The 13,039-nt window shown below is 46.5% G+C and overlaps 2 protein-coding genes across 4 annotated transcripts in view; one reads left to right on the forward strand and one right to left on the reverse strand.

Annotated features, from left to right (window-relative positions):
• RPL27A (ribosomal protein L27a) overlaps positions 1–4,721 on the reverse strand; it is a 36,963-nt gene extending 32,242 nt beyond the window's left edge. The window contains exon 1 of the mRNA XM_012783972.3: positions 4,718–4,721. The gene's annotated coding sequence lies outside the window, so the exon portion shown is untranslated. The remainder of the gene's footprint in view (positions 1–4,717) is intronic.
• TRIM66 (tripartite motif containing 66) overlaps positions 1–13,039 on the forward strand; it is a 43,621-nt gene that overhangs the window by 8,674 nt on the left and 21,908 nt on the right. For all 3 annotated transcript variants that reach the window (XM_012783970.3, XM_076002193.1, XM_012783962.3), the window contains 8 exons: positions 376–523; positions 1,399–1,531; positions 1,859–1,975; positions 3,596–3,710; positions 4,293–4,439; positions 5,078–5,195; positions 6,597–7,501; positions 9,123–9,284. In XM_012783970.3, the coding sequence (XP_012639424.2) occupies positions 376–523; positions 1,399–1,531; positions 1,859–1,975; positions 3,596–3,710; positions 4,293–4,439; positions 5,078–5,195; positions 6,597–7,501; positions 9,123–9,284 (1,845 nt within the window). The remainder of the gene's footprint in view (positions 1–375; positions 524–1,398; positions 1,532–1,858; positions 1,976–3,595; positions 3,711–4,292; positions 4,440–5,077; positions 5,196–6,596; positions 7,502–9,122; positions 9,285–13,039) is intronic.

Raw genomic sequence — 13,039 nt, forward strand, 5'->3', positions numbered from 1 at the left:
ACTAAGTTCCTGGAAACCTCCCTATGCTTCCTTAGTTCTTGTTGCATTCTTTTATCACAGCGTTACTCATCTAATAGGTACCATCCTGTCCAGCCTGTGCATATCTTGAGGTCAGGTCCCTGGCTTGTTCCCCTGGGTGTCCTCAGCCTCAGGACTAGTGTGAACAGCCCCTGAAGCAGCCACTGTTCCTTTAGTCACAAAGGGTACTTTGCTTCACAAGCCCCCACATGTCCCCAGGCAGTGCTCCGTAATAGATTACACTCCAGAATAGTGGAGGAACAGCCACATGGAACTGCAATCCTTAGAGCATTTGCCACTTGTAAGGCAGGTCCAAATGAGGATATTGTCAGTAACTCTAGAACTCTCTGCTTCCAGAACTGCTCCGAGTGCAAGGAGAAAAGGGCAGCACACATCCTCTGCACCTACTGCAATCGCTGGCTGTGCAGCTCTTGCACAGAGGAGCACCGGCATGGCCCTGCCCCTGGTGGCCCGCTCTTTCCCAGGGCCCAAAAGGGATCTCCAGGTACCAATCGCCCCTCTCCCCACCCACTCCCATGCCATAAAGCAATACTGAACCCTAAAATCCCTGGAGAAATAGCTCTTTGACCTTGTTTCCTTGCTGGGGGAGAAGGTAGGGGTAGTCTTGGAGCCTTTACTAAAGGAAGAAAGCCTCCTTCAGAGTCAAAGGGGTGACTCACTCTAGTCTCTCCCTGTTGGAGGTGAGTGTGGGTGAGTGTGGGTGAGATAGTGTATGGAGGAATAGTGTTGAAAGTTGTGAAAGTTAGCTGAGTTCCCTACCGTTCACCTCTATTTGGAGCAAACACACCTCACTTCTACTTAGTTACATGATTAACTTGATAGTCTGGATTAGAGGTTATCCATTTGTTTATCCCACATCATTTGTTTTAAATGACAGTCTTCTTGAAAGTCTTTTCCCAAGGCCCTTGAATTGTGGGAGGGGTTTTACATTTGTCAAACCCTCAGGAACCAGAGTTCATGATCTATGTGATCTAACCTGGAGCCTGGCAAGACTGGGTAGCTGATTTCAGCCCTGTAGTAATAGGACCCTGATAAAGATAGAGGTTTAGGTTAATTGTGCAGTATTCATTATTCTGCAAGAGATCCATGTGCAGCAGTAGCAAGTACCTTCCTCAGCTTCTGGCAGGTGGTGGGATGCTGGGGCTTGATGGTGTGCTATTTCTAGACAGCTGGGCAAATCCAGCTGGGCTGAGCCTGAATTCCTCCTTGTGGCCCCGTAGAGGCATATCCTGTTTGCACCACCCTCCCCCAAGTTCTGTATCTCTGTGGTGTCCACTGAAGGCCAAGGGCTGCTCAGCAAAACTTAACCTGAGGTCTACCTGAGGCAGAGAAGCCCACTTTCTCCATCTTCTCTGGCAGGAGTGAATGGTGGTTCTGGGGACTTCACCTTGTACTGTCCTCTACATACACAGGAAGTACTCAAGCTATTCTGCGAGACCTGTGATGTGCTCACATGCCATAGCTGCCTAATGGTGGAACACAAAGAACACAGGTGGGGCTGGCGGGCTGTCTGAGGTGGGCTTGGGAGGGTTCTGGACTCCTTACTTGTGAGAACTCTGGGTTACCAGTGCATCAAAATCCTCTCCCTGCCCAAGCCAACCTGCAGCCCCTGGGCTAAAGTTTTTCTCTGCTCTTGTTGTGGGGCTTCTTTGGAAAAGAACTAATGGGCCAAGAACCTGCAGTGCCTTGGACTTTCCTAGATGTAATCATAGCCTTCATGGGCCTGGCCGAGACAATGCACTGTGGAGACTCCTGCTTGGCTGGCATGCTCAGACTAGAACTTGGCCCTCCTCAGCTTTTTTTCTGCCTCATCCCCTAGGTGCAGACATGTTGAAGAAGTTTTGCAAAACCAGAGGATGCTTCTGGAAAGTGTGACAACACAGGTGGCACACAAGAAATCCGGTCTACAGACATCTGCAAAGCAAATTGAGGACAGGTAGCACAGGCTGGAGCCTTGCCAGTGCTGGAAATGCTCTGTTCTCTCCCATCCTGGGTTCCAATGACGGGCGGTCAGATGCAGTGCCTATGAAGGAGACATGCGACTAAGCAGATATGGACATATGTCCTGGCATTAGAGGTCTTAGGGACAGTGAGGGGTCTTTGAGTCATCACCTTGGGACTGAGGCCCAGCTAGGTCAGGATGATCAGAATGAGTCTGGACCAAACTATGAACTTATGAACTAGCTAGAAGTAGGTGCTTGAGGATAAAGGTACAGAGTAGATACTGGGGAAGAGAGTGCTGTTTATTATGAGGGTGTAACAAGTCAGTGGCAATCTGCCCTTTATTACCCTTTTCCTAGTGTTTTCTATACAAATCTATAAATGATATGAAATCATTGATATTTTACATAGGAAGAGGAATTAGTAGGCACTGAGAGCTCATCATGTGTCAGGCACTGGGTTGGACATCATACATGCATTATTTTGTTCAATTCTTATAATTCTTTCAGCCAGGGATTATCTCCATTTTACTGATAAAGAGATTGAGGTTCAGGCCGGGTGCGGTGGCTCACGCCTGTAATCCTAGCTCTCTGGGAGGCCGAGGCGGGCGGATTGGTCGAGGTCAGGAGTTCGAAACCAGCCTGAGCAAGAGCGAGACCCCGTCTCTACTATAAATAGAAAGAAATTAATTGGCCAACTAATATATATACAAAAAATTAGTCGGGCATGGTGGCGAATGCCTGTAGTCCCAGCTACTTGGGAGGCTGAGGCAGGAGGATTGCTTGAGCCAGGAGTTTGAGGTTGCTGTGAGCTAGGCTGACACCACGGCACTCACTCTAGCCTGGGCAACAAAGCGAGACTCTGTCTCAAAAAAAAAAAAAAAAAAAAAAAAAGAGATTGAGGTTCAGAGAGGTTAGGTGACTCATATGAGGTCACACAGCTAGTCAATGACTGAGCTGGATTTGAAAGCTAGGCCTATAGTGACTTCATAGCCCATGCCCTTTTCTAAAAAAACAACTTCACTGAGTTATAATTTACATACCATAAAATCACCCTTCTAAAATGTATAATTCAGTGGCTTTTAGTATTTTCACAGAATTGTACAACCATACATAATCACTATCTACTTTTAGAACATTTTCATTACCCCAAAAAGAAACCCCACACTCAGTATTAGTCACTCCCCATTCCCCCTGATACTCCCCACTCCTCAGAAACCACTAGTCTGTTTTCTGTCTCTGTCCATCCTCTTTTTATCTCAAAGCACCATTTATTGGAGTGTCCTCCTTTTTAAGACAGCAAATTATGTGAAATCATACCCATACTCTTTCTCTTGGTCCTGCCTCTAGTGCTGTGCCAACTGGTGAGCTGCTAGGTTTACCTAGAGAAAACCAAGTTGAACTTTGGGCCACTGGCCAGCTGAAATCAAGTGGGCTGGGTTGTACAAAGGGCAGGGTGGTAGAGGAATATTCTCTTGTCTTTATATTTGGTGTCTTCTGGGCCCTGATATATTAACAGGTAGCCTCCAAGTTTGGCTCTTGTGTTTGCTATCTCTCAGTCCTTATAGGCCATGAAGAAAGGGCTTACCATGTTTGTTGTCCCATTATGTTTACAGGATTTTTGAAGTGAAGCATCAGCATAGGAAGGTGGAAAACCAGATCAAAATGGCCAAGATGGTTCTGATGAATGAGCTGAACAAACAGGCCAATGGGCTCATAGAAGAGTTGGAGGTATATGTGGACAGATGGATGAGATGAATGGGTTCTGTTCTCTCACTGGGTCAAAAGCTAGGCACATATCAAACAGTCCCAGGGCCCAGAGGAGTCTGGGTTAGAATTTAGATATGTAGTTTCCATGGCTCTCCGCTGCTCCCTGTATCTTAAAATGTCCAACCTAATTTTGGGAAGGTGCCTCATTAAGGGCTGGAAAATCAGCTCAAATTCTCATCAATGCTCTGTATGGCTCTTAGGCAGCTACCATCCTTGACTGTGATCTAGTAAGAGAAAGTCACAAAACAACCACCTTCTCTAGCAAGTTATACCCAAGAGATGTAGACATTCATTCATTTCCTTATTCATTTATCACCCATTCCATATTGCACTATAAAATCTCCCACGAATCTCTCCTTCCACTCCTCCATCCATCAGTAGTCCATGGCAGCACTCTGTCCTGCTGTCCTCCTCTTAGGGATGTAGTCTCATCTGATTCCATCAGTGTAAACACTGACATACATAGGCAACCGGATTTCCCAAGTAGGCAGACTTCAGTCCAAGAACAGAATCATGGACTCTGTCTTCTCTCTTTATACCCAGGGCATTACTAATGAGAGAAAGCGGAAGCTGGAACAGCAGTTACAGAGCATCATGGTTCTCAATCGTCAATTTGAGCATGTGCAGAATTTCATCAGTTGGGCTGTCTGCAGCAAAACCAGCATCCCTTTCCTTTTCAGCAAAGAGCTGGTAAGAGCAACCACCAATTCCTCAGCCTGTCCTTGAAGCTGATCAGAGTACTGCCACCTTTGCCATACGGGCAGGGAGGCTATCCTTGGAAGTGCTTTTTTTTTTTTTTTAAGGATGGAAGGGGGACTAAGATAGCTCTATCCATCTTTCAAATTCAATCACTGTTTTTGGGTTAGTAAATAAATACCATCTTTTTTTTTTTTTTTTTTTTTTTTTTTTTTTTTTTTTTTTTTAGTTCTTAATAAAAAGCCTTCATTTAAATACCATCTTTTACCAAACCCCATGTACAGAGGACCTGGGTAACTCAGCTGGGAAAGTCTGCAGTTCTTTGTTACTGCCAGGCAATGGTGGTGGTAGAATGGATTACTGCCAGGCAATTATGTTGTCAGGGAGAATTCAAATCATTTGAGGCCTGGAAGAGATAAGAATGGAAGGGTTCCAGAAGCCTTGAGAAGAGGAAGCAGATCAACTGGGTGGATGGGAAGGTACTAAAGTACAAGGGAATGAAAATATGGGGGATGACCAGAGGCTAAAGAGCCATGACTTTAAGCCTTTCAACCTGTCCAAAGAGTGAGGGAGAGGAAGTTGTCACTCAGGCACAAGATGCCCAGATAAATTACCTTTGGTGCTGTTGTCAGATTGTGTTTCAGATGCAACGATTGCTGGAGACAAGTTGTAACACAGATCCTGGCTCCCCTTGGAGTATCAGATTCACCTGGGAGCCTAACTTCTGGACCAAGCAGCTGGCTTCTCTTGGTAAGCCAGGGTGCACCCTGTGGGCTTTGACCTAATTACTAGGAATGAATATAGACCATGTGCTTAGCTTACTGGGTAGGTCAGCATTTGCTCATGAGAAAGTATTCCCTGAGACTGCCAGTGGTTATGGAGTCATTCAGCAAGCCTTTTTCGTGGGGCCTAGAGAGAATGGGGAAGTTAAATAACCATGGCAATATAGGACTTTGTATTAGGGCCAGTTGAAATCTGAGTTTAACCATTCTGCACAAATGTCCCTGCTATCTTGGTTTCATTGCTGGAGAGGAGATGAGGCAGTGGTCCTGCTCTCCAGAATGCTCGCATTGCAGGCAAATGTGTATCTCTGTAGGTACCCAGGGTATACGTGTATGGGCACAAGCAGGGGTATCTCAGCAACATTGAGACTGTGTGTGTGTTTATGTATGTGTAGATTATATACACATCCTTCCGAATTGAGATGTAAGCAGATAATTCATGACCTTATGCATTTTTCTTCCCTGCTGCAAATTGCTGGCATTCAGCCTCTAGGCAGACTGTGGACAATTTGAAGTTGTGACTGTGTTGACAGCCTAATGAGTTTGTTAAATTAATGGCCAACTGCTGTCTTCCTTTGGACTGTTTATCCTGTTGAAAGTTATCAACTTTCAGTTAATCTTGACAAAAGTTATCAGTGATATTTAGGTTTATTTTCTGCTTCCCTCTCCATTTTGATTTAATTCAGCAGACCTTTGGTGGCCATGTGCTCTGGGGTAGACCCTGTGCTGGGCACTAAATGACCAAAGGTGAATAAAACACACTCCTTGCCTTTGAGGAGCTCAGTCTTCCTCTAAGTAAGCCTCATCAAAACCATGAGGTGATGGGGCCATTAGGCTGAGTCAGTGGTAGATTTACTCATGCACAAGGGGCCCAGGGACCTCAGAGGGCAGTTCTGGTGCCTGGCCTGGCCTGGTATTAGGGCTCCCCACTCTCTTCCATCCTACTTGCTCAACACACAATTCCGCACACCTGTGTCTGGAGACTTGCTCAGTCAGGGATGACTTTCTACTGTTGGCTGCTTTCTAGCACACTCCCTCCCCAATGTTGATTCCTTTTGTGAGAGTCTGATTGGGCTCTTCTGTTAAAAAAAAGGAGTGGGTGCTATTCGAGGGAGTCCATGGTTCCCCTAGTGAGACAGAAACAGAGTCAGGGCTGAGCATCTGGTAAAGCTAGGCTAATTTCTGAAATATCCCAGGCCCCCTGGAACAGGTCCGTACAGGCGCTATTACTGGAAACATCCTAGACTGAGTCTTGGAGGTCAGGGGTTGAATTTCTTAATGCCTGTATCCTTTGGTAACAGGAGCAGGAAGTAGCAAGGGGGGAGCAACTACAGATTGCTTTTCGAAAAACTCTGTTCTGAATTTCCAGGCTGCATAACTACTGAAGGTGGACAACTGTCTCGGGCCGATGCTCCTGCTTATGGAGGCTTACAGGGTCCATCATCTTTTTACCAAAGCCTCCAGTCTCCAGTGGCTCAGCAAGAGGCTCTTAGCCACCCCTCACACAAGTTCCAGTCTCCAGCACTGTGCTCCTCATCTGTGTGCTGCTCCCACTGCTCTCCAGTGTCACCTTCCCTCAAAGGCCAGGTCCCCCCACCCAGCATACACCCAGCCCACAGCTTTAGGCAGCCCTCTGAGATGGTGCCCCAACAGCTGGGGTCACTGCAGTGCTCTACCCTGCTGCCCAGGGAGAAAGAGCTGGCCTGCAGTCCTCATCCACCGAAGCTGCTGCAGCCCTGGCTGGAAACCCAGCCGCCTGTGCAGCAGGAAAGCACATCCCAGCGGCTGGGGCAGCAGCTGCCTTCCCAGCCTGTGTGCATTGTCCCCCCACAGGATGTTCAGCAGGGACCCCACACCCAACCCACCTTGCAGACACCCTCTATCCAAGTCCAGTTCGGCCACCAGCAGAAGCTGAAGCTTAGTCACTTTCCACAGCAGCCACAACAGCAGCTGCCCCCTCCGCCCCCTCCCCCACCACCTCCCCCACAGCAGCCATCCCCACCTCTACCTCCCTCCCAGCATCTGGCTTCTAGTCAGCATGAGAGCTCTCCTGGGCCTGCCTGTTCCCAGAATGTGGATATAATGTACCATAAGTTTGAGCTGGAGGAAATGCAGAAGGACTTGGAGCTTCTCCTTCAGGCTCAACAGCCCAGCCTGCAACTGAGTCAGACCAAATCTCCTCAGCATCTTCAGCAAACCATCGTGGGGCAGATCAACTACATCGTGAGGCAGCCAGCACCCGTCCAGTCCCAGAGCCAGGAGGAGACCCTGCAGGTAAGCCTGAGAGTGGCTTGAGGATATGTTCTGCCCATCCTAGGATTGCTCAGGAAACACAGCCTCTGCAGTCACAAGGTGGCACAGGAATACAGTCTCTTCATTTCAGTCTCTCTCCAGCCCCTACATTTCAAAACTATCCTGGGGTCAACCTCCCTTCTCAGGAAAGCTCCAGAGAACACAATACATAGTCCCAACAAAGATCTAGGCTTCGTACTCTCCAGAGTAGCCTGGCTTAGCCCTGCCTTGCTGGATGATACTAGGAACCTTGTCCATAGATGGTACTATCTAGCTATGCTGGACTCCTGCCAGTGCTAGGGCAGAAGGGAGGCTATCTCTTAACTTTATAACCTCTCCAACTCCCTTGCTGGACACTTATGAATCCCAGACAGGGGAAGGGCAGAGCTTAGGGAGTGGTGTAAAGGTCTGCATTAGGTACTACTGGGCAGCACTTTTATCACACTGCACAGATATAGACTTAAACTTTATTTCACATCTGCTAAACTAGGTGTGTTCTGTATGTACTATATCATCATCCTACCAACAATGCTGTTTGGTAGGCGTTACCATCTGTGTTTTGTAGGTACAGAAGTGGGGGTTAGAGAGGGTAAGCAGTTTGCCTACAGATCATACAACGTTGAGAGGTAGAGCTAAGACTTGGATGCAGGTAGGCTGACTTTTGTGTGATGACGCAGAAGTGGTCTTGTTCTCTCCTTAGGGGTATATTGAATGCCGTTCTTTTTTCTTAGCTAAAAGACAATCGAAGAGGGGCAGTTTGTACCTCTGGGATGTTTGCTTCATTCCACACCTTCATTCTCAGCTTCTGGTTTTCTTTTTTTCCAGAACCTCCTTTCTAGCCTCTTCTCCCTATCTTTTCTCACTTTTTCCATGATGCCATCCTTTACATCTTTAATCACATTTATATCTTCAAAGCAGCTCTATAAAGTTTTCTTACAAAATGTAAGGCCTCACATTTGTACTTCAGCACTGACAATTTCAGATCATGCTTCAAATGTCTTCCCCTGAGGTTCAGTTCCTTTGAGGGTGTATAGAATATTCCCTGGGATGGCAGAGAAGGGTTTAAGGGTCTAGGGTTCATAGAGGACCGCAAGCTAAATGTAAGTCAAAACTGTGTTATGATTGTTAAAATGAAAAAGACAGAATTAGCTCAGAATTCTCAGTTTGGGTTCTATCCTGACTGTCATGTAGTCTCAGGAAGAGTTTAAATAAAATATTTTTCTTTTTGAAAATTTTTAAAGCAATTCACACTGTGTAGGTGGTGACAGTGGGCAGGGTGGGCACCAGCTCTTGGCTGCTGCTGTTGCTGCTGCTACTACTCTCTGCACATTAAAATATAACTAAAATGTCAAAAAATAAAACAAAACAAAACATTTATCGGGTGGTGGGCAGGTGGGAGCGGGGAGGAGGGGATGAGTGTATACTTACAAGTGCGATGTGCACCACCTGGAGGATGGACACAGCTCTGACTCAAGGGGGGAGGGGTGGCAAGGACAATATAGGTAACCTTAACAACATTTGTAGCCCCATAATATGATGAAATAAAAAAAATCTAAAAAAAAAAAAGAAAGAAAGAAAATCAAGTTATTACTTTCTTCTCCAGGTTACAGACGAGCCCCCAGCATCTGAGGGCCCGAAGCCAGCTCTCCCTCTTGACAAGAATACTGCTGCTGCCTTGCCCCAGGCATCTGTGGAAGAATCCCCTCTCAGTGTCCCCCCAGTGGACAGCACCATCCAGCACTCCTCTCCGAGTGTGGTGAGAAAGGTACTAATGGAGCCTGTTTTCCCTGACCACATGGGACCCACTGCCAGCCAAGCCCCCAGCCACTTGGATGAGAATGATGGGGTGGGGGGAGGTGTGTCCTTGTTCCATCCTTGGATGCTACACAGCCCTGACTCAGCCCTGCTGTCCTAATGGGTCAGCAACATAGATCCTCTTCAATCCCTGTGCCCATTCCCATGTATACACTTAAACTGGGGCCTACTGGGCTTCATTTGGAAGGGGAAGAAAGCCAATTTAATGAACACTTTCTCTGTTCTTGGAACTGGGTATGGTGCTTCACAAGCATTATCTCACTTAACCCTCCCAACAATTGTGTGAGGTGGGCATCCCTTTTGCATAGCTAAGGAAACCAAAGCCCAGAGCCCTGCAGCTAGTAGAAGAGAGAGCTGAGAGATCTGTTAGAGTCCAAAGCTTGAAGTTTTTCTTCCACAGTGAATATGGGGAACATATTTTAGGTGGCCCCCAGAACCCAAAGTTGGTTGGCCTTAGAATTTGAATCAGTGGAATTTGTTGGGTGAGTGGTTGGTAGGGATGTTCTACAGAGGTAGCTGAGCATCTGGGGCACTGAGATCTCTTAAAGATGAGCTATTAGAGGCCTTCCTCTCTACCCACCTACCAACTTGCTGAAAGCATTTATTTACGATGGAAATAACAAAGAACTCATAAATCCTCAGCTGTCTAGTCTCACTTCTGCCCTTCTAGCCAGAGCCTCAGTACTGTGCCATGCCCTCTTCCCACCCCTTCCTGTGTCCCTTGGCCTTGTTCTACTTACTCTATTGCCTTCTCTGGCCTGGTGCCGTCAGACCTGCTGGTGCCTCCACCCAGGCCTGGACTGGAAGCTCTGTCAGATATTCTGTTCCCTACAAGCCTGTACCCTCAGCCCTATAACATCCCTTTGACCCTGAAGCCCCAGCTGTGCTAGTTGCTCAGTGTACCTAAACCTCACCAGTTCCCCCAGTAGCACCATTGCCATGGATGTCTTAGATCAGTCAGTCTCACTGATACTTGAGAAGAATTTAGAAAAGGAAGGGATGGCAAAAATGAAATGTTAATTTAGAAATTCCTGGTGACTCTTGAAGCTTTTTGTCTATGCCTGTCCTGTCCTACTCTGTTAAAAATGGTTAGGTCTAGAGGCCCTAGAGGTACTGCAAAGGGCCCTTTGTGACTCTTAGGTGTTTCGGTTCTTATATTTGTGCCAGCCACCTGTCTATCAACTTATTTATTCATTCACTATTAAATATATATATTTATATTAATCTCTTCCTATGTGCCACATATTCTGTTAGGTGCCTGGCACACGTTGGTGGATAAGATAGTCCCACACTGGAGCTTACAGTCTAGTAGAAGAAATAGTAATAAGCTGCAAGAATAAATTGTGATGAAGTCTGTGATAGTCCTTGGAGGGTACCCAAATGTCAGTGTCCTAGGGGACATGGTTTTAAGCTGAGAGGAGAAAGCTGAAGGAGGAGAAATTGGGCTAATGAAGACGGGGAAGGAGGAGAGTAAATAGTCAGAGGCGATGGCAACTAGAAAGGTCCAGAAGTGAGAGAAAGCCTAGAGCACTTAGAGAGTATCAGATAATTTAACTTGATAGGAACACGAGATCCTCTGAGCAATGGGAGTAATTGAAACCAGAGAGGTTGGAAGGCCTTTCAAATTATGCTCTGGAGCTGGGATTCAGTCTTTTGGGCTGTGAGGAATGAATGAAGAATTTCCAGCAAGGAGGGACATGGTTTGATTAATTTGAACAGTCACTTTAGCTGTTGTAAGGGATACCAGAATAGTACAGAGGAGAAACAGGAGGTTGAATGAAGTTAGTAATGATGGGGATGAAGAGGAAGCAAGGATTTCAAGAGATACCAGATTGCAGGAGTTTTGGCCTCAGTGCCTGATTGGTGATAGGAGGTGAGGCAGAGAAAGTCCTTTTGCTTAACACCCAGGTCTGTCTTGGCCCACTGGGATGAGAACATGGGGAAAAGAGCATATCTTGGAGGAGGAAGAAGTTAAGTTTTAAATTATCGATGTTCTTCTGTGGAGGATACATTAGAAGATGACTGGAAGGCAGCTAGCTCTAGATGTCACTTGATCAGAAGGAACAACTGAATTGCCAGTGCTCAAGTGGCAGTGGAAGCCATGCAGAAAATGGTGTTGCTTGTTTGATGAGGCTCTGTTCTGTTCCTGTGTGCAGTACAGAGGAAAGGAGGTAAGCCACACATAAGCATGGAGTCTGTGCCACCTGTGCGAGTGGCCCACAGGGCTCTCTCAGCAGCATGGGATGCTGTCTCCTGTGTGGCTGCAGGTTGGCAGTGGGGTTGGCAAAGGTCATAGGAACTCTAAGTTGGCATTTTGAGCTGCTCCTGGCCCTTATTAACTGGGACTCATGCAGAGGTTTGGAGGGGCAGATGGCCTGGCATTGATCATATGTTTTGTAGGCTTCTTCATGGCTTGGGCTCCCATTAAAAGGACCCTCAAGGTTGTCATTGTGGCTCAGAGGAACCTTTGGGTTGACAGAGACAAGTCAACCCTGATAGAGAGATGCACTAGGTTATACACAAAACCACTGCAGTGAGAAAAAGAGCTTTCTTTTTGAGGGAATTTCTTGCCTTGGAGCTGGGGTTGGGCAGGGTGGAGGGTGTGCAGCCTCAGGATACCAAACAACATTTTGAGCATCTAACCACTGAATGATAATATTTTGTATGGTATTTTTCTACTTTTTTCTCAAAGGATTTTACATGGATTATTCCATTTTATCTCTTTGTTTATCCTAGCAATACTATGAGGAAGCCACTTTCTTATTCCCCTTTGAAAGATGTGGAAACTGAGACACAGAGAGGTTAAGTGACCACTTAAGAGTCATACACAGCTAACCATGAGCAATGTTAGGACCAGAACACAGGTCCTTGGCTCAACCTGTGTTCAATGACTAGGTTAAATTGCCTCTCTTTTTGTACAGCAGTAGGAGAAATAGAACTCCATTTGGCCTCTTACCTGCTGGATTTTCCTGAAGTAAGTAGCCTGAGGCTTTGCTGGAGAGAGGTCTTAGAACCCAGCCCATTTTGGTCTGGATTACCTTTATCTGGTAAAGGTGTTTTGGCTTCCAGCCCACTCAGCCTGTGCTGGCTTGTGAGTGCCAGGAAAGTCAAAAGTCTATCTGAGGGTCACAGACCAGAGGACCCTGTGGCTCCAGGTAACTTTCTGTGTGTTCCACACTGACTCTAGATCACCACAAGGAGGAGTTTTGGTAAAGCAGAGCATCTGTGCACACATACCTTGGAGCTGGTGCTAAATGAGTGGACAGTGAAAATGTGTTGCTGTTGAAAATAAGATGTAAAAGTTTTAGAACTGATTTTCTAGTGGCCTGAGCTCTCAGGAGCAGTTTATCCCATCACCTTCCATGCATCCAGCAGGATATTTTTGAATGAATTTTGACATTGTCTGGCACTAGCTGTTGACTAAACTTCCTAATCTTGGTTCAGCCACTCTGAAGAATGACCGTGATTACAACTCTGCGACAACTACCCTTACATCCCAAGTGAAACTGGAAGACATTTTATGGTTTCATTTCATGCTTCTGAACTAGTCAACTGCTGAAAAATACTTTCCTCAAAGTTCTCATGGAGTCAAAGACATAGGCATGACAGAAAGCCCTATTCAAGTCCCAGTTCACCTGCAAGAGGAGCTCTCTTCTGCTACTCATAATGTAGCCCCAGGTCTTCAACAAAGGACTTTGAGGCCAC

This window comes from Microcebus murinus, chromosome 4, assembly GCF_040939455.1.
Source record: "Microcebus murinus isolate Inina chromosome 4, M.murinus_Inina_mat1.0, whole genome shotgun sequence".
Classification (NCBI taxonomy): Eukaryota; Metazoa; Chordata; class Mammalia; order Primates; family Cheirogaleidae; genus Microcebus; species Microcebus murinus.